The sequence below is a fragment of the Myodes glareolus genome, chromosome 8, assembly GCF_982192425.1.
Source record: "Myodes glareolus chromosome 8, mMyoGla1.1, whole genome shotgun sequence".
NCBI lineage: Eukaryota > Metazoa > Chordata > Mammalia > Rodentia > Cricetidae > Myodes > Myodes glareolus.
Window position 1 is genome coordinate 13158579 of NC_142033.1, and position 21900 is coordinate 13180478.

The window sequence follows — 21900 nt, forward strand, 5'->3', positions numbered from 1 at the left end:
CAGAAAGCCACTCGTCTCTGAGAAGGGGCTGTTCAAGGGGAGACTCAGTGCTGAGCTTGGGCCGTCGTGGCGTCTGCCAACGAAGACTAACCGGAACTAATTCAATCCCAGGTGACTAGACAGCACAACTCCAAGACATGTAGATAAAATTTTCTTCTGGAAGAAATTAATGAGTCTTGAAACTTTAAAACCTCATTTGAGAACAGCAAAAGGAGACATCTGTTTCACAGTTCACCACAAAAAATAAATAAGAAAGAAAACATCTCTGGCAAATTTTGTAGAACTATTCTTATCTTTTCAGCAGCAGAAGGCAGATAGGCCTGGACTAGTACAAAAGTTTCTTCAAGATAAATAAGGCACCTTTAATAATTAAAAAAAAAAACTAAGACATTGGGAGGGCCAAAGTTATATGGTTCCAACCAGATGAATTCTGTAAAGATTAATAATAAGAGTAATTTGTCCAAAAAAAAAAATAAGAAAACAACAAACTCCAAAACCTGAGCAAGTAAAAAGAAATGGGAAGAAAACCAAGAATATATCTGAATTTTCTTGACAGGAAAAAAATCACCTCGGTGGGAATAAATGGGACATGACCTACCTGGTGTGCAGTCTGGACAGCACTGTCCCTTCACTACCAGGGCTAGGGTGGCCACTGGACATGGCGGGCAGGATGGCTCATAGCACGTGACCTGAGCCTGCTGGCATTCACAGACCTTGCAAGGGCCTTCTTCCCACTTCTCCCCGTCCTGTGGGGGACAGTGGAGATAGTGACAGGGTGCAGAGATTCAAGAGAGAAACTCCTGAGGCAGAACAACAAGCTTCCACAGGGGCCAGTAGAGGCACGCCATCAGCACCCTGCCCTCCCAACCATGCCATCAGACAAGAAGGCATTTAACAAACACAATGCTTCTCCTTCTTTGTTTTTAATTGGTTTCTTTTAATGTGCGTGTCAATGGGAAGATTTTAAGTACACTCGGGAGATAAACTGTGAGGTACCTTTGGGCAAGCAGAATATGTAAGAAGAATTTAAGATGTGTTTTTCAACACATTTCAGCCCCGAAGCCTAAACAAAACCCACCAGGGGGCATTACCATTGCCTGATGCACCTAGTGGTGAGTGGCTCCATTAAACACAATCTCTATAATAAGAGTGAGAAGCTTGGTTCAAACCCTGCATTTCCTTACGGTTACTACAGTCGGAACAACAAGAAAGTCATTGTATTCTCAAAAATCAAAGCTTCCTCACGTCCATTTTTGTGGGTTACAAATGAGCCAGGAGATCTCTCTACTTAAAATATCCCTTCTAGCCAAGCAAATTATGGTGATATGCACGAATAGTCTGACAGAGGATCTATTCTGAGGCTAGAAGCGATTTTCTTGACAATCCACTGACCCTGAAAATTGGAACGAGACCAAGGCCCCTTCGCAGGCTGCCCTGCATTGATCAGAGAGGAAAGATGAGAAAATAGGAGAGTAGATTGTAAAATAAAAGTCTTGATAAAATGCTTGCTGAGCTAACTAAGCTATCACTAGCCATGAACTTGATGGCATTTATCAAAGCGAATGGAAAAATGTCAGACAAATGAAGCGCACAGTCATGAGAAGGAAGCGGTCACAGTCGGCTTGGGTCCACAGACACTTATCCACTAACACTGAAGATGAGAAGCTTGCTGGCAGGAATAAACAGACACTTTGCCTTTGAGACACACAGCACTGCAGAGCTAACAAACCGGAGAAGGAAAGCCCGGTTGCTTGGGGAATGAACCCTTCACCATCTCAAGAAGCTCTTCTTTCAAGACAAGACCATTCACAGAGTTCCCTCAGAGAACAACCTATCTTGTCTATGCTGGAGAAAATCACCAGAAGAAGGGGAAAGATATGTGTAGGTGCCCGTGGTTAGTGAAACGTAATTATCGATTACAGACAAATAAGCAAAAGAAAAGAGCCAAACTTAGTGTATAGAGTTCTCAGTTTTTGTTAACACTGTTAGTTTCCAACCATCATATCAACAAACATAGCTAAGGAAATTGCTAAGACATCAAGTCCCCCATGGTAAATTCATGCAAGTCCTTACTTAAAACAATTCTGTAAGGATTCATGCACAAATTAAAAATCCATACTTACTGGAATATGCTTAACTTCACTTGCATTTGAAGACATCTAGAAAGAGAGAAAAATGTATTTATGATCCCATTGGAAACATCATTAGGACAATTTTTCCATTAGGAGCCATCCATTGCCACCAAGCAGCATGCAACTTTATTCACTTCGTATGAATAGAAATAAAATCTGTCTACACAGAAAGCTTGGAAAGCATCCCAACTTGGGTGAGGACAGTAGGCTGACATATTGGCTGTTCTTATTCATATACAGGAGCACACGGGTTCAATTCCCCTCTGCATACAGGGATTCGAGGTGAAGAACTCTGAACTTGTAAAGTGAAACGCTTGAATTTTTATGGTACCGGGACTACTATGGAGATTCATTTTTATTTCTAACACTTAGTTTTCTTTAGTTCCATTCGGTTTAAATTACTTTCAAAAATGAGGTGGACGGACTGATATTATGAAAAGAAATACAAATTCAACATTTATAGAGAAGAATTAAGTTTCTAAATTCTTAGAATAATAAGGATAAATAAATATCCCCATGAGACAAGTGATGACAACATTCTAAAATTATCAATGTTTTCAACTAAAGATAAGCAGCCGGCTGCTCCCAGGGCTTTGCACCTATGTCTGAATAGGCCAGGAGGGGAGTGTCATTTTTATCCTCACTATATAAGGAGGGTAAGGGATTCTGCTGAAGATCACAGTGTGTGGCATAGGAGGCATCTGAACTTACAGCCTGCCTTGCTGACCTTACACTGTCACCTCTGAGAATATACAGAAGCATTGGTACGTTGACGGATGCAATTGAGAGCTGTCAGTTTGCCAGCCGGAGCAATGACTCCCAATTCTTACAAGCCTACGATTGGCCACTGAGGCCAATGTGTTGATGATCAACGAATATATGTTTAAAAACACAACAAATCTGTCAACATCCCAAGAGCCATATGAAAAATATGAGCCTTAAAACCAGGGCCAGGCTGGAGAGATGATTCAAATGGCAAAGTGTTTCCCACATAAGCATGAGGCCCTGAGTTTGAACCCCAGCACCCACGTGAAGAAGCTGGGTGGATCACAGGCTTACAATCCTAGTACTTTGTAGACAGAGACAAGCAGATTCCTGGGGCTCATTGGCCAGCCTAGCCAATGGTGAACTCCAGATGGTGAGAAACCCAAGGTGCGTGTCATCTGAGGAACGACACCCGAGACTGACTTCTGGTCCCACATGTCTGTGCACGCACGTGTGAATGTCAGGCAAATTGGAAAGGATCAAGGTAATCTCTTTCTTTGCCAAAGAAATAAATCTTTAGCAAGCGGAGTTTCACCCCACATTCAGCCCATCAAAAATCCTGCCATGTCTTTTACTTTTATGTACACTTGGGGAGTGTTGGTGTGTGTGTGTGTGTGTGTGAGTGTGTGTGTGTACAGCACAGTGTTCATGTGCAGGTCTGTGGACAACTTTGGGCGTCAGTTCAGGAACCTGACTCAGGTTGTCAGGCTTACGCACCAAACCCATTTACCCACCGAACCATCTTGCTTTCACCAAATGCTGCCATTTCTATCTGAAGAGTGAATTTAGGGACTGGCCGTTATTTAGTACATCCTTAAACCAAGCCACTGGCAACCTTCATTGAGAGCAGATGTTCTCAGCCTTCCTAACGCTGTGACCCTTTAATGCAGTTCCTCATGTTGTCCTGACCCCAATCACAAATTATTTTGTTGCTAATTCATAACTGTAATTTTGCAAGTGTATCATTTCACTGTTATGAATCATAATGTAACTATCAGATGTCCAAGATTCCTGATAAGCTACTGCTATAAAAGGGATCATGACCCACAGGTTGAGAACTGCTGATCTGGACAATTAAAAACATCTCCCAACACTGGCAGTCTGATCCTTTTGAAGTTAGATCATGATTGCAGGGCTCCAAGCTCTCAGGCACCTCCCATCTGTCTTGAAGTACAGAGCCTTCTAGACTCCTGCTAGCCCTCGGCTCTTAGCTCCTCTCCCATGCGCTTCCTTCTAGCCTTAACCAGTCCTGCAATCTCCTAACATGCCAAACAGGTACCTGTCTCTGTGCCTTTGCGTTTGTGGTCTCTCCTGCTGGTCTGTCCCCAGATAGCCACGTGACTCTTTCTCTCACCTCCATCCCACCCTGATTAGATTTCTTGGCACAAAAGACCTTCCCACTCATCTTCGGGAGAAGAAACCATTGTTCACCACAGCTCAGGAACTGAAGTGTTCATAAGCACCCTGCTACTTTGTGTGTGTGTATGTGTGTGTGTCTGTCTGTCTGTATGTTTTCTTACATTAGAAAGTACCTTCAACCATGAGAACAGATGCCATCCATCGGCTGCTTTCAGTCTCCTATCCCCAGTGCCCAGCACATTCTTGGTAAATATATATATATATATATATATATTATAGTTTGCTGAACAAATGAATAGATCCAAAAAACTGGGAGGTAATAAAGATCTCCTTATTAAGTTAATTTTGATCTATTAATTTTAATAGTCTTTTGTTATTAACCCGATACTCACAATTTCTGCCTTCTGTTCATAAACACAATAACCCTTCCTTGAAACACATTCTGGGCAGCACTTTCCTTCTAAGTGAACTAATTCTTCACCCTGTAGGAATAAGAGTTGCAGCAGTACACATCAAATTAACATCTCCAGGTAGCAGGGCTAAATTGAGAAGCAGCTGGGTTCCTGACTGGAATGAGAAGCTCCACGTACTCCCAGCTTCAGTCCACCGCTTACTTGGGTGTGTCCCCCACCACAACCCCATCGCCTCCCACCCCCTACACCCACTCCAGTTAGCTTCCTCTGGGACAACTCCTCGCAGCCTAGTGCACACTCTCCAAGGGCTTGTTCTCCCTCGTTCTGATGATATGGGCGTGTGTTCTGTTCTCCCACGCCATAATTACTGACCTACCCAGGACCGGGAGCTCACATGAGTAAGGAGAGCAGTCAAGGCAGCGTCAGAGCACAGCAAAGAGGACTGTCAGAAGGAGCCTGCTATCTCAGATCTATATGGTGAGAACTCCCAACCTTAGTGTCAACAGCAGCATGCAAATCAAGCCAGTATTTGAATACCAAATCAGATGGGTCCTTTTATGCACAGATGCAGGCTCCGGCATAAATTAAGTAGCAGAAAAGAAAGTTTTATTCATCATTCTGAAACTCTTAGTGTTAGCCCACTTACAGCTAATTTTCTTTTTAATTATCGGAGGAGAAAGGGAAATGCCACATTCCGAAGATGGATGTTTGCTTACAGGATCTTCCCACTTTAATAATTTCAACTTATTTTTATTACCAAATAATGAATGCTTGATGCTTTAAAATAATCTAAATAATTCTCGATTCTGTAGATTAGAAAGTTTAAATTGCACTGCAACCCCACGTTCCAGGGAATAGGCTACTAAATTACAAATTTCGTTTGAAATTTTGTCTATGTAAACAATAACACCTAACACCAGCAGGCTGAAGTGTTCGTCAAAGCAGTGTCGACTTTCTAAAGACTCATTTAGTTTCTGTTGAATGGTAATGTTTCTTTAAATATTTAATATTCAGCTTGGGGCTCTATATTATATCTCAAAGTATAGAAATCATATTAAATAGAAAAGGTACTGTAACACTAAATACTCACATTAAACAAGGATAGTTTATGTTTAAAAGGCTCTACTAAAGAAAAACACAATGTAAAAGCATTAGTTGTTTTTGGGTTGAGTTGCAGCATTAAGAATGGATTTTTAGGCTCTCTTCTAGAATCTGCAAGGTCTTCTCAAAGGAATATAAGCTTCCTTTTTAATGCAGGCAAACATAAAACAAACACAAAATTGTAAGAATGGTTATAGCGTTTTACAATTCCTAGAAGTTATTGGAAAAAGAAGGGAGCTGTATGGATCGCTGTCCATCAAAATTCACACTAGTCAGAGGCCAACAGAGCAGTGGGTGCCATTGGGATCGGGCGTATTTACATATAAATTGTTTTCCAGACACACAAAGAATCAGCTGCAGTGATGGCATCACGGAGAATCAGATTGAAATTTACTTTCAAAGCATATAAGAGGGTTTATATGTGTGTAATCTAAGTTGCTTAAAACAATATTTTGAAGCAAGACAGAGTATGTACTTCTATTAAAAAGAAAAGGCATGGCAGAGCTTGGGAGCTCCCACAGCCCATATAGAGAAGTAGGCAGCCTTTCTGAGCCTTTGCACAGCAGTAAATACCAAAAAGGCCTGCTCCTGGGGAACAAGGATTCAGTTTGGGTGACGTAGGATGGTCTAAACAGACTTACTATTTATAGAAGCCCGGCTGTCCCCAAACACTTCAGTCTACTGCTGTGAGGAACCTGCCAACTAGCGCTTGACTTCTGCTTTGAACAGAACTGAATTGTGAAACAAACTCATTCACTTCATTTTGAAGCGGGCTCTCACTATCAGATCTGTTATACCGCCTTCACTGAATACCTACGCCCAATAGAAGGGTGACCCTGGAAGTCAACCTAATGCCCATTAGACCAGGATGGCCTCCGAGGGGAGGAAAGGAAAGTCCCCCCCCCCCCAAGTTGTGCACACCTTCCCTCTTCAGTGCGTTGTGCTACAAGCCCTGTTCCTCCCCACACAGCATCTTTCACTTGTATACCATAGGTTCTTTTAAAAAGAAAAAAATAATGTAATATCTTCATCTGAATTTGTTCAAAGACACTATAATATCTTGAAATACGAAATTAATCATACCGTGCTAGTCTACCACTGATCAATTTACGTTGCAGTGTCTAGGGACTTTACTGAATAACATCAGAGACAAAGAACATGCCATTTCTTCCTTTTTAAACAAAGAAAAACTGCGCGTTGATGTCAAGGCAACTCAGAACATCGCTGCTAATGGATCTGGTAATAAGTGACAGTAGGGAGCCTGTGTGATTGTCACCAGTAGGAACTGACGTCTCTGCAGCTTCGTGAAGATGTGTGACTAGCATCCAGTGCACCTTGGTCTCCAAGATTAGAAGTCAAATGACCTTGATATATCTGAGAGGGGAGCAGAGCGCAGGGCAGGATTGACGAAAGTACCAGCGGTGCTGGCTCCCTCACAGGCATTTCCCTCAGGTGCAGGGACGGCATTTAATTCAATTTCCATAATCCTCGGTGCTCTGCAGACCTCCGTGTAGAATCATTTCTGCTTATATGTCTGACTTTCCCACAAATCCCAGGAACTCTCAAGGTCATGGCATGCCTTTTTCATCTTTTTATCACCAGTGATACAAGCAAAGCAGAAATTAAGAAGCTATTAGGATAACCAGGCCTTAACGAGACCATTAACCAAAGCTAATTTCAGAATTATGGTGTCTGAAAAAGGTCTGGGAGTATTTTTTTTTCTTCCTAAGATTCTATTTTGGTTAAAATTTTACTACTAGCAGTGTTTCCAGCTTAGAATATACTAATGTACATAAGCTCGGGGTGCATGGACACTCTGGAAGAGACTAAAGACTGGAGGCTTCAAGTTCTCAATCCATGAGGCCAAGGCAAACAGAGGATGAGAAAATGACTGGAGAAGTCAGGCGCTCTCAACTCCAACAGCCACTCCTCGCTTCCCTCAAAGGCCCAAGGAGAGCCTAGCTTATGCCCCCTCAATAAGGTATCGCCCTACCCCAAGTGGGCCAGCAGACACATGGACGGGTGCTACCAGAGGGGAAGTGAGCTATGCTCCTGTCTGTGAGGGGGACTAACACGTGGTGTCTGAGAAACCCAGCCTACCAGGGCCACCTCTCCACATTTTTCAAAAACCCTGGAATAGTCAGCAAACTAAATCTTGAAGAATAATCCAGCATCCTCAGATGCAGAGGGAAGATGGCAGAGGAGGGAGAAAGCCCTCACTGAGCCTCTTCTCAACGCTTTCCAAGAATTCTGACTCCCCTCACATCAGGAAAAAAAAATGAAAAGGTGTGTGGGGGTGAATACATCTATGAGAAGGCGAGCCCCTCTCTGCCCAAGTATGCATCAGCTTGGCCAAGATCTAGATTCAGGAGGCAAAGTCAAAAAACAAGCTGTAAATGACAGCCTTGTTAGGAAGCTTGCTCTCTGTAGGCCCAGTGCTGGGAGGAGCTGAGAAGTGAAGGAGAGGAACCAGAGGAAAAAATGCCTTCACTGACAGCCATGCTTCAGATCTCTGTAAGAGCCTCAAGTTCACAACCCTGAGGGAAACTGGAGGGGCGGATGGGAGTGGCAAGAGGAGGAGAGAACTTTAAAAGCATCTTCTGTTTTAAAGCCATGGGTAACAATTGAGTTCAAATGGGGGGGGGGAGGTAACTTCCCTAAAATATACATCTGAAGTCAAGAAAGGGCTTGCTATGTGAAAAGTGGCTAGAAATTCTGTAGATAGCAAAGTCAACAGAGGTCAGTAGAGTTCATTGTTTATGAGCTCCCCCTTGTTCCTTTCTTAAAAGAGAGAGAGAGACACAGAGAGACACAGAGAGAGAGAGAGAGAGACAGAGACAGACAGAGAGACAGAGAGAGAGGAAGAAGAGGAGGAGGAGAGGAGGGGAGGGAGGGAGAGAGGGAGGGAAGGGGAGAGAGAGAGAGAGAGAGAGAGAGAGAGAGAGGGAGGGAGGGAGGGAGGGAGGGAGGGAGGGAGGAAGGAAGGAAGGAAGGAAGGAAGGAAGGAAGGAAGGAAGGAAGGAAGGAAGAAAAAACATTTAATTTATTTCCCAGTCCATAGGAGGGCTCATGGGTGTTTTCTACTAAACGCAGCCACTGGGCTTGCAGAAAGAGCTCTGCTCCAGGGACACCTGCAGACCAAACACGGCAGTCCACTAATGGTGAGGTCCAGCTGCACCTAATGACAGCTAATGTCCCACATCATGTCCTTCCCTTTACGCCCCTGGCTCAGCTCTTCTAATCTGACCAGATGCGCTGATAGCCAAAAGCTCCAGGAACTGCTCCAAGCTGGTCAGAACCGTCAGTGACATTCACTCCCCGCCCCCAGCATCTCTGTGCTTCGAGGCCCCTGGAAGTGTGAGCCATCAGCCTGGCATCGCCTCTGCTGCCAGGAAAGAAGGAACACCCACCATCTGCTGGAAGGAGCTGCCACCGCGCAAACAGAAATGCCTTCACATCTTACCAGGCCACAGACCACCTTGGCACACTCTCCCATCTGGCAGGTCACTTGGCCCTGGTCACACACGCAGAACTCACAGGCCGAGCCTTTCCACATTTCATCGGGGTACCGCAGGATCCCATCAGCTGAGCAGCTTCTGGCAGGAGACACACATTCTTCACAGCAGTGCCCGTGAGGCCGGGCTCTGCTTTGACCCTAGGGAGACACAGAACAGTGAGGGAAGGGACAGTCCCTCGGAGACAATGGAACTTCCAGTCATCAGGTGAAAGAGAGACACAGGACAGTGGCCTTGTGTAACACAAACCCTTCTGGCCTGGGGGAAGGATTCTCCACCTCAGCTCTCCTGTCAGGAGGCAGGCCCTTTATATCTTTGTATAACATTCCACATTCTTTAATCTTTTGATTCTATCAAAGGACACAGTACACTAAGAAATGCCTTTCTAAAATGGTCCAGAATTAAGCTTAGACGAGCAAGCCACACGCTTTCAAATACCTTTTCACATTTCAGCGGAGGGCAGGCCTGTTTGTGACACCTGACCTCTCCCTGGTCACACACGCACAGGGTACAGGCGTCTTCTTTCCACTGTTCACCGTGCTGAGAAAGGAAAAGGGAGAATGGCAAGTCAAATGCCACATGTGTCAAACAGAAGCTCAACATACTTTTCCATTACATTTTTTAATGTAGTCACCTATAATATATTCCTGAGATTACTTAGGAAGAAGTAGCTTGTAAGAGAAAAGTCAATGAATATTCAAATAAATTTGCATTTGGATTACATGGATATACTCTGCTGAGGGTCACTGTATCCAGCACTTGGAGGACTTAGGAAGACCCTATTGCTTATTCCTTAGGTCTTCCTCGCCAGGAGTCTCTGATAAAAGTTTATTTTCTCAGCTTCCCTTGCAGTTAGGGTATAGGAGTCCTAGATTTGCTCAAATATTAAAGGTCAAAGAAATTATTCTCCACCAAAGTATTTCTTTCACCAAGCAGTAGCAGTGCATGTGTGAGCATTGACTTCCTGGCAATAAAAGGTCATCCAGGGGACAACAAGAAGACATGATTAAGGGAAATATTCACACGGGGACAACACAGAGACCTGAACTGATCAACCCTGAAGATCCCTCCCTGTTGGTACATCTTGTTGTCTACAATGTTATCATTTTAGCTACTTTTGCTGGGGTATTTCTGAGACTTGCAACCAAACAAATGAAACAATTTCAAAAAGTCATCTCTTAAAGAAACTTAACCTTGCACAAACCTGCTCAATGAAAATACCAAATGAGACCACTGTGCCAAACAGTATACACACAGCACACACAAGGTGTTCCCCACTGCTGGAGAGAAGGCTGGGTGACTCGAAGCACTGGCTGCTTTTACAGCGGACCCCAGTTTGGTTCCCAGCACATACATGGTGGATCACAACTGCCTATAACTCCACTTACAGGTATCCAATGTCCTCTTCAGTACTTCAAACCTTGAGGTATGCACACGTCTGAGGACACACACGGAAACACAGACACAGACATACACACTAAAAACAAACCTTAATTTGAAGTCCTTTTCCAACTAGTTATTTCATTCTGATCTCAAGAGAACCATCTAGAATTAGTGGGACTCTCATTCCAGATTCCCCTTATTGCCACAATCCCAATTTCTATTTACTTTCCTTAGAGCAGCGAACAAGCAAGAAAATAAGCTGACTTTATTTTGCCTCCGTGTTCTGCTTCAGAACAATGTGACTTTGGTGCACCTGAGCACTCCGAAGAGAACATTTATCCATTCCCTCCATTTGCTGATTTATTCTATACCTACTACAGGTTAGGCCTGGTTGTCTAGACTGCTTCAATAGCAACACTCAACTTGAAGTTTTCTCAACCTTTAATCTCTCAATGAATCGACCTGTCTACTCTGCCATCCCCGTGTTTCTTCCTATATGGGCATAGGTGTCATTGGATATCAGTGTATAAAATCCAACCAAAGAGACAAACATCTCCAGAGGCTTGAAACAGCATAAACGGTCGGCGACCAAAGATAGCCCCCTCTTCTTTTCAGCATGCGTGTGAACAGTAAGCTTTCCCAAGGTTCACGAACTGGATTCTGCTTGTCAGCACATTCTTTCATATTTATAATCCTTTTCAGCTTAATTTTTTTCATAAGGGCCATTTTCATAAAAGCCATTTATGTACTGAGTAACTAATCCTGGCAATGAGTCAGAAAGGAGGGTTGGGAGTTTCTGCGGTTGGAAGGCATGGGGCAGAAGTGTGAGAACATATGTCAACACACCCATGCGGGGTACATGGAGGTTACCTCGTACACTTGGCCAGCTGCAGAACAGGTTCGTGCTGAGCACTGAGGACAGCATTTTCCAGGGACTCGGACGACGACTTCATCCTTGACACCGGACGAGGGACAATCCACCAAAAGAAAGGATTAGTGAATTCACATCCATAGGAAAAATCTACTTCATAGTCATCTCAGTCACATGTGAAAACACATGGGACAGCAGTTCCTGCCATCCAGCATTCATCTGTAACCCAGGGCTCCAGCAAACATTAGTCTTTCCAAGGTCAGTCTGAATATTAGGAAGAGTGCACTTGCCCCACCTTTTACTAACACCTATCAAAGCAAAAATAACTATAAAAATAAAACAATAATAGTCTTCACCAGGCATATCCTAATTCCTGTATGAGGTAGATGGTCTTATTCCAGCCTTAAGTGAGAAGACTACCAATAGACAAACTGTATAATTCGCATAAGGTTATATGGCTGACTACTCATGGTAAATGGTTGAACGAAACTTTACAGCCCCAACCACATTAACACTTAAGAAGATATGTACACCTGACTCGCATCTAAACCCAAAGGCAAAGGCAGCCCCTTTCTTAATCAGCTGTTTCACTCTTCTTCTGCACCTTGATATTAATCCATACTTTTATCTAGGGGCATTGGGGTGAATCCATAAGTTTATGCAGGTGTGTTGGGGATGTTCTTAACACAAGCAAGAGTCAATCACCCTTTAAAAATCTTAGAATAGACAGCGTAGAGAAATATGACAGAGATGCTGTGCTGAAGAACCATCCCCAGTGCCCTTTCTCTCCGTCTTCAGCTCTACGATAACCACTACCCCAGAAGAGTCAGGTACTTATCCCTGTTGTCACAGCAAACGCATCCTCATAACTGACACAGAGTCAGCTTCCCGCGGATCCCCACAGCCTTCTTCAATAGCAGGAGAGAGGATCGATTAAAAGATGAAGAAGAATGAGAACAACCTAAGTTGTCAAGACTAAGAAGTGATAAATACTACACAGAAGACAGAACCTTCCAGAACAGTGCCTCCACTTTGTCTTACAAGGAGATAGTATAGAAGGTTTTACTACCATAGTTACTTTGGTACTCTTTCTGGAAGAACAAGAACAGCAGCTAGGACAGAAGAGATGGGGGTCCTATGATGTCAACTTCTCATCGAAAGTTCCAGGAATACACCTCCACAATCATTTAACACAGTTACATGTTGCCATTCAAGTTTCTGCATCACTACCTGTTAGGTCTATTGCAAATGTTTAAACCACTGGAATTAAAACAGCAGCTCTTTTCCTTGTGGAGATATTTTATTAGTCTATACGTAAAGTATTATGATCATGGACGGCCAACAGAATGCGTGAAAATGAGATAAGGAAAGAGAAAACTGAGCACGTCTTGATTTCAGAGTTCTTCGAGGAAATTTTGGCTGATGAAGTAAAGTAGTGGATACATTGAGTCGCACAATACAGTAACTTCGCTGCAGTAAAGAGATGAACTAAGCCTTGCTCATTGTCTGTCCTAAGTAGACTCAGTGTTAAGTCTTCTGAAAATGTTTATTTTATTGTTCATGCATATGTGTCTACATATGCGTGCACATGTGTGTGTGGTTATCCACAGAGGCCAGCATTAGGATTCTGATCCTCTGGAGCTAGGGGTGCTGAAACCCATACTCAGATTCTAGGCTTTTACAAACAGGAAGTGCTCTAACCACTGAAGCACCGCCCCAATCCCTGTGTCAGTCTTTCTTAAAACACGGGCCAAACATAACCACTACAAAGACTTTAACATATATTTTTCTGGCTTTCAGATACTCTTTTCAAATACAAGGCTGAACTTGGACCAGTAAAGTCTGGACTGTGAACCATGTCCATCTTACCACCCATTTTTATAAATAAAGCTTTATTGGATTATCACCACGCACCCATATACCTATATGTTATCTATCATCTTTATGTTACAATGGCAGAGCTTAAACAGTTACTTTAACCGTATTGCACACAAAGCTGAAACTACTCAATCTTGCACTTTGTAGAAAGATAGATGCCCTGGATAATATGATATCCTCCATAACTGCAAAGATTCAGTACTATAAAATATAGTGAATGTGATTACATTTGGGAAGGCAGAGTTACCAGGAAGGCTATATCGAATTATGGCTGCCCTTAAATAAAGACTCTTATGATAATGAAGTTTCCAGGGCACCATGGGAGAGTCTGGACAAAACACTTTTCTATCAGAGTACACAGGAGGATACCAGAGAGATGTCACCACAAATAAAGTAGAACTGAAAGTCATCTTCCTGTCATTGCTAGGAAGTCCACCAACTGTAAGACACTGTGTGGCCTTCTCTTGCTGCTTCAGAAAAAGCACAAATGAGAGCCATCATCCCCTCCCCAAAGCCAGGCTTTCCTGATCAGAGCTCAGTCCTCACTGACTGCCAAACGAGGCAGGCAGAGTGCCAGCCACAGGCTCTCAGCCCTTCATATCTTTCTACATCTAGTCAGAGCCCATAATATCAACATTATAGGAAGGGGTGTCAAGGGGTCACAAAAAGTGATTAAGAACCTGGGTGGCTAAATGTCAAAGGAACGGAAAAGGCCCTGGGGAAGGCAGTGGACACCGGAGATGACGGTTTGTTTCTTGTGTTCAGGAGGTGAGCGGATCAGGCAGCGGAAATGGGAAAGATCTTATCTCACTCAGCACACAGCACGGCTACACCAAGTGAAAGTGGATCCCAGCCCCCTGGGCACCTGAGCACCCGAGCACCTGGCCACACACCCAAAGGACCAAGTGAGGGAAAGGCCGCTGTCACTGCAGCATGAGGGCAGGAAATGAAGAAAAATTTCTCCTGATCAAGAAAGAAAAACCGGTTGTGGGGAGAAAACCCCAAAGAATATAAATCATAAGGAAATGAAACATCTCCTATTCACTTTGACTTCAAGGCTGTTTACTGAAAGCTATAAAACAACCAAAGCGGAGCATGAAAATGTATTGTTTTAATTGACTCAGCAATACGCATTAAGGGGTAAAGACCCAAAGAAACACACATCTACGATTTCTCTTTTCTCTTTGGGTCTTTTCTTTCACTTAATTTTTTCTAGTGCTGGGAATTGAACCTGTGTATACTAAGATGACCTCTCTGACTGGAATATGCCAGCCTCTTACGGTAGGGTCTGACGAGAGTGAATGGAAAGGGGAGTGGGTGGGGCGGCTGTGCAGGAAGAGAGAGCATGATCTAAAAGCAACAAATGGGACAACAAACAAGGTCTTTGCTTCTGTTTTCCTCCCATCTCTGCATCTGCAGTTCTGGAAACAGCAAATATAAAAACAAGAAGATCTCTTTAGAGCTAAAGAGAGAGACTGAGTAACAAATGAGAAAATGGCTGAGAAAGAGCAGAGCAAGGAAAGAGTCAGAGATATTTCTAGAGAAACAAAAATTGGAACAAAAGTGGTTCCCTAAAACCAAACGTGAAAAGAACATCAAAACCCTGGAACACAGTAGGAAAAGGCTCTATACTGAAGGCAAGATGCAAGGAAAGCTACATGGAAAGCTTCAGCTTGACAAGAGTCATAGCCATACTGGTTATTCCTCCAGCCTGTTTACCAGATGAACTTGGCATGCATCTCAGACACCATCAGAGATCATCATCCGATTCCCCAAGCACGTGTGCTGACCTCTGATACATTGTTGGATTTTGAGAAAGGCTACGTACATCCTGGTATGGCCCACACTCATTTAGGCTCACAAGTGGATGACCTCCTCCTGCCTCAGCAAGTAGGAACCCACCCATCCTGCTAAAATTCAAGATACAATCTGTCTCTAAGTCCTCAGCGAACTCTACTCTGTATGATCATGAATCTGTCTCCCTAGTTTGAGTGGCCCAGGGCCTTGTATCTTTGGCAGACAGCTCTCATATATGGGAAATGGGTTTTTCCAAACAGTATTTCACCTAGAAACGTCCCAGGAGATGTTTGAATTACAAGGTTTTAAAACATCCTAGAAGAATACATCATTGCAATTTTAGTTGTAAATTACAGGCTAGAAATGAGGCACCTTACAGGAGAACTAAAGAAAAAAAATGCCTTGGTCCTCCAGGGAGGGGTATTGAAGTAAGGGACGCCTCCACTAAATCCTTTTCTCAAACAAAGCCCCAAACCTGAGACCAGAAGGTGGTTACAGGCGGCCACTCGGAATAAGGACAGAGTGCAGGGAAAGGCCGTATGCAACAAGGGCCAAATCTGAGGCCTCTGACTTCTCTGTGACACTGGAACCCAAAATCCAGTGGAAATGAGTCTGCAGCCCACTAGGTTCAGACTCTACACTGTCTTTGATGTAGACAGGAAGCAAAAAAAATGTTTCTCAAGTGTGTGAAAGCTGGGAGATCATACAAATAATCTCTTGGTAAAGATACCTAAAGATGAAGTGTCAATGGCTCAGGTTAATCAATAGTATGAGAAATTTGTGGTATTCAAACCAAAACAAGCCTGCTGGTGGGTGGAGGATGTAGCTCAGGAATGGGGCACTGGCCTCAGGTACTTGAGGGCCTGGCATAGATAGATGCCCTGCAGCACAGTAACCAACTACACATCATCAGGATCGTGTCTCGTCGAACCGCAGAGATCACTTTAGTGAGTGACAATAAAGGTGACGGGGATGTGGTTCCGCTGACAGGGTGTCTGGACAAAAGGGGAGAGGAGAAGGTTCCATTTGAATTCATTATTTCATCAAGGGAATACAACTTCTCCTTTTCTGTGGATAATCACCAACTTTTAGAATGTGATCATCAGCATCCAAAAAAGCATGAATCTCGATTGTCTATCAGGACTGGGATAAATTGTCAAAGAGAGAAATCGAGCATCAGGGATTGCTTTTGTTCTGCTTTCTGCCCTTCCCAAGCTTTCCTTAATTAGTGAAAAAAACTCCTGCTATAATTAAAACAAAAGCAAACAAATGAACAAGTGAATTTCATAAGTCATGGAAATCCTTAAACGTGTTAGAAACGTTCCAGAGCTCAACTTTGGAAAACGCGTTTCTAGTGACAAACTTACATTTTCCCCTTACATTCAATAAACAAATGCATATAAGCTATGCTCAACCACATGGTGTGGGAGAATTGTCTGTATTCTGTCAATCATGTTTTAAATAAATGCTGATTGGCCAGGCAGGAATCAACCAGACAGGAGGGTCAACCAGACAGGAAGTAGAGGTGGGACAATGAGAACAGGAGTATTCTGGGAAGCAGGAAGCTCCCTCCGCATTCCTGCCCAGACCAAGGAGAAGCAAGATGTAATCTGCCCAGCTGAGAAAGGTACTGAGCCATGTGGCTAACGTAGATAAGAACAATGGGTTAATATAAGCTACAAGAGTTAACAAGAAGCCTGAGCTAATGGGCCAATCAGTTTATAATCTTATGGAGTCCTCTGTGTGATTTTCTTTGGGGCTTGTTGGCTATGGGGTACCAGGAGGGAACCCCAACATGCAGACCCCTCATGTTACAACCACACTTGATTGTTATGTTTGCAGCTCTTGCTGCCGTGAAGTAAATATGTGCTGGGAGTGATCTCTTGAGTTAGTGAAACAGAACTGCTTGAGGCATGAAGAGCTGGCTATTGTACCCAAGGCAAGTTACTCACTCTCCCCGAGCCTCTGTTTTTCTGGATACAAAATGAAGAGGGTAGTAATTGTTCCTACTTCATGGGACTGTTGCAAGAATTACAAAGCCCTTGAAGTAAAGAACTGGCACATATTCAACACCTGAGAAGTGTGTTGCTGTAATTGGGGGTGGCAGTATTGGCAGTTCTGAGGGTGCAGGTGGGATTAGGTGCTATATCAACAGCACCAAGTCTGCAGGACTTCTCTATGTCATTGTAGGAATTAACATTTCACAGAGGTATTAAATTAGTATTAAGTGGTTCTAAGTGATCTAGGGGATGGATGATGGATGGATGATGGATGGATGGATGGATGAACAGATGATGGACAGATGGATGGACAAATGGATGGACGGAAAAAAATGACTTAAGAATACAGAAGTGACTGAGGTCACTCATGTATCAGTTAGTCCTGAGGTATCACACTGAATGTCACCTTTTACACTGATTATATACACTGCTATGAACAATGAATGGATACTATAAATGAAGAAAGAGTACATAGTTACTCTTTTCAACATGAGAAATAGTACTTTCAATTATTTCAATGTCTGGCCCTTGCATACAATATATGGTCATTTTACAATTTAAAGCAGAAGATTCTCAACAGACCCCCCCTTCCCCCCTCCCTCCATGCCCTCACTATACAGGAAGAATAAACTATGACACATGTTAACATGTCCTGCCCTACATGACAGCCCTGTCCAACATGTGATCAGAAACTAGAACAAGATTTGTTGATGAATTGAAAGCTGGGGCAAGGGCATAGAATTTGACATAATAGAGGTACTAGAATCCAGTCTTTCAATTAGATACATTTCCCTAGATTTGGCACTTAGCATTTCATGGCTAATTGCCTTTCGTCTGCCTTTAAAGTATTGCCCAATTGTCACAATATGCCACATTATTGATTTTGTTTTATTTGACACAAAGTGCTACTCTGAAGCAACTAAATCTTGGTTTCCAGCATTCCTGTGGATCAAAAAATGAACTATTTTTCCACTGGAGGCCAAACTCCTCTCATAGTTGTATGTCAACTTTCCTGGCATGTCCTCAGGAGCCCCTGGGAGAAGAGAAAACTAGAAAACACCGCCTGCACCACATATATTGACAACGAGTCTCCTCTCTAGATTCGTGTGAACAGCATAATGCTTTCAAAATTGGATCAACACTAAATGAAGATGATACCTCCATCATGAACACCCCCTGAGAAAACACTTTGGGCACTTAAGTCACTATCCTATAAGAATTAAATGGTGTACATCTGGATAATCATGTTCAAAGGCATGCCTAGGTCTTTTTAAAAGCAAACTACACCTAAACATGGGAGAAAAGTAACAAACTTCATCTTTTTATCCAGCTTTCCAGATGTTTAGCCTTAATTTTTTTAGAACATCTGCATTTCAAGCTGGAGGCTTCCTTATGTGTAGCCCTCAGGTTCAGTTTCATTGTGTAGCAATTTGACTAAATGGCTGATAATCAGACCTATTCATAGCTTCTAAGAGGTGGGGAAACCATCTTAGAGGTTGCCTTCAAAAGACAAATGGAACAGTCCTGGCTTCTGGGTTCCATCGCTTCCCTGGATGGGTGTCTAACAGGATCTTAAAACAAACAAACTAACAAACAAACAAACAAAACCAACTCTTCAAACTCTTTGGCAGGCAGCTCCCTGTGAGAAGTCAGCTCTGAGAGTCCCTCCTTACCTGGTCACAAGAAAGAGGTTGGCACTGAGCCGTGAAGCACTGGGTGAGCCCACTCCTGCATACACACTTGGCACAGCGGCTCAGTCGCCACTCCTCTCTGTCCTGATATATGTGGCCATCGTAGGAACAGGGTTCTGGAAGGACAAAGGCACAGGGCTAGGGTGAGTATCCATGTGCTGGTCTCAAAGCTGATCGCAGAGTGCACTGGGCCCAGCGCCACTGTATGGGTGGTGGTGTTTTTGACAAAATTTCAATCATTGGATTGTATCAATAAAGACCCTGGAGCCAGATGCTGAGGTGAAAGCCTGCTAGCTAAGAGGGGCAGAGAAAGCACCCAGTTGACTGTCCTCCTCTGCTCACGTTCCAGAAGCTTCCTTCTCCTACACTGTCTCAAACCAAACTCACCAACTCAATGTGATAAGGGATGTCCTTCTGTATGTGTGTTGCTTTTACTGGTTGATGAATAAAGTTGTTTTGACCAATGGCTTAGGAGAGTGAAGCTGGGTGGGAAGTCGAAACAAAGATACATCAGTCCCTTTCACCTGGTTAGAAAACTCGGTTTCAAGAGGAAGCATTTGTTCATGTGTCCTCTGTACCATGTTCCAGAGGAGGTGCAGGGTGCTGGGGAGGGGGGTATCTTCTCTCACCCTTGAGTGTTCGCAGACTCATGGAAGCAGATGGGAAATACAGAATTTCTACATACAGAGAGACAGCAGAGGCAAAGTAAAAGCTCCCTTTACTCTTTGAGCAGGAAATGTTGCATTTTAACCCATTAAGTAACTGTTCCTGAATGGATCTCTAATCTCTAGAGGAAAAAATGGCTTAAGTATGTCTTTCTCATAGAGAACCAATGAAAAATGCTCCTAAGATTTAAGAGTGAACCCCAGAAAACGAGGCATCACAGTTCTGTGCCACCCACACTCGGCTACTCATGTGTTTTCACATTCGGGCTTATTTTACTCAAAGCCACTGACAGTCCTCATGCTATCTGATGGGTGAGTCCTGAAACCGCACAGGTAGACTTCCCACACCCATGCTTTCCTGGACATGCCTCAAATATCTGGTATAGCTATCTATAACAAAGGCCTCAGAGGTAGAATAACCAGGGACTGGAAGAAACATGGGATATATATATAAAGGGAAAAGACAAGAATAGAGCATGACTCTCAACCAATACGGAATGAAAGAAGCATCTTAATCATTTTCTAATCATTACATGTCAGCAGAGAGCATGATGAACTGATGCTCTAATTCCTACTCATAATAAAGTCCACACAAATACATATGAAAGTGCAAGAGGACAAGCGTCTCTAAAATATAATGAAACGGATACATGGAGAAAGCATGGGTTCAAAGGATAGGTCTGGAAGCGCGCCCCCAGCTTGCTGAGAGAAAGCGGGGTGCCTTAGTTTGTAGCAGGAGTAATCTGTTCAGCGAGGTTGTAGGAAACATGATGAAGGGAGCCCCTCCCCCACTTTGTTCTTGTCATAGAGAAAGATATGGCATCAAAGACCAGTTGACAGAACCAAAAGTAGCAATACTTCATGGAGAACAGGTCTGGGCCTTCGGTCAATCAAGAGTGAAGGAGAAATGACCTGGGCCTCATGAAGTTCACTAAAAGGACTATTTCTCTGCTCCTTTGGAAGAAAATAGAGAGATGCAGTTGATCAAGGTACAATATGCTGAGGTGGGATTCCCCTCTGTATGCTGTGAATTTGATTTATTGCCATTGATTAATAAAGAAGCTGCTTTGGCCTATGGCAGGGCAGAATATAGAAAGGCGGGAAACCCAAGCACAAATAGAAGAGAAAAGAGGATGGAGTCAGGGAGGCACCATGTAGCTGCCAAAGGAGAAAGATGTCAGAACCTTACCGGTAAGCCACAGCCTCATGGCAACACATAGATTAATAGAAACTGGCATCAGACCACTGGACTGAGCTCCCAGAGTGCAGTTGAAGAGTGAGAAGAATGAAAATATGAGCAAAGAGGTCAAGACCATGATGGGGACACCCACCGAAACAGTTTACCTGAGCTAATGGGAGCTCACCAGCTCCAGCTGGACTGGAAAGGAACAAGCATAGGACCAAACTAGTCCCTCTGAATGTGGGTGACAGTTGTATGGCTGGGGCAGACTGAGGGGCCACTGGCAGTGGCACCAGGATTTCTTCCTACTGTGTGTACTAGATTTTTGGGAACCCATTCTCTTTGGATGACTACTTTGCTCGGCCTAGATAGAGTAGGGCAGGCCTTGGACCCTCCCCAAAGCAAGGTGCCTTACCCTCTCTGAGGAGTGGATGGGGGTGGCGTCGGGGGACAAGTGGGAGGAGTGGGAACTTGGATTGGTATGCATAATGAAAAAAGATAATTTGTTTTCTTTTTCAAAAATAAAAAATAAAAAAATAAATGGGTTAATTTAAGATATGAGAGCTAGCTAGAAATATGATAGAGCCATTGACCAAACAGTGTTGCAATTAATATAGTTTCTGTGAGATTAGTTAGGTCTGGGCGGCCCTGGAATGAAAGTAGAGGCTCTATTTACAATGTGCAAATAAGAGACCAGCAGAATTCCACAGTTACAATGAAGCCTAAAGATCTGTGCCAATCCCATTCTATGAGGCATCACTCACAACCAAATTCAAGGCCTCACCACCTTGGCTCAAAGAGGAAGGGAATTCAGAATCTCCGAACCACACCAAACAAGAAAGACAAGAGTAAGGATGTCATCTGTAACCTCAAAGATGGAGAGGCCCCTCCCCACCAGCTGATACTCACTTCCTGCCCCCACACAGATGGGGCAGCAGGCTCCTTCGGCGAGGAATTCCAGCTCCTGCGGTCCACACGATAGCGGAGAGCATGGTTGGTGGGAGCACCTCATCTCTCCATGAGTGCAGGAGCACACAGTGCATGGGGCCGAGGCCCACTCTGTGCCATGCTGCAAGGCAAATGGGAAAGAGAACGTTAGCTGTAGACCCCAGACTCCTGCCAACCAGACAGACACAACCCTTGTGCAGCC

At 43.7% G+C, this 21900-nt stretch overlaps 1 protein-coding gene across 1 annotated transcript in view; it reads right to left on the reverse strand.

Annotated features, from left to right (window-relative positions):
* Fras1 (Fraser extracellular matrix complex subunit 1) overlaps positions 1 to 21900 on the reverse strand; it is a 409549-nt gene that overhangs the window by 215178 nt on the left and 172471 nt on the right. Inside the window, exons 5-12 of the mRNA XM_087908851.1 lie at positions 21660 to 21819; positions 18888 to 19021; positions 11539 to 11622; positions 9724 to 9825; positions 9234 to 9425; positions 4649 to 4738; positions 2124 to 2159; positions 599 to 746 (exon numbers count right to left, since the gene is read on the reverse strand). Of these exons, the coding sequence (XP_087764977.1) occupies positions 599 to 746; positions 2124 to 2159; positions 4649 to 4738; positions 9234 to 9425; positions 9724 to 9825; positions 11539 to 11622; positions 18888 to 19021; positions 21660 to 21819 (946 nt within the window). The remainder of the gene's footprint in view (positions 1 to 598; positions 747 to 2123; positions 2160 to 4648; positions 4739 to 9233; positions 9426 to 9723; positions 9826 to 11538; positions 11623 to 18887; positions 19022 to 21659; positions 21820 to 21900) is intronic.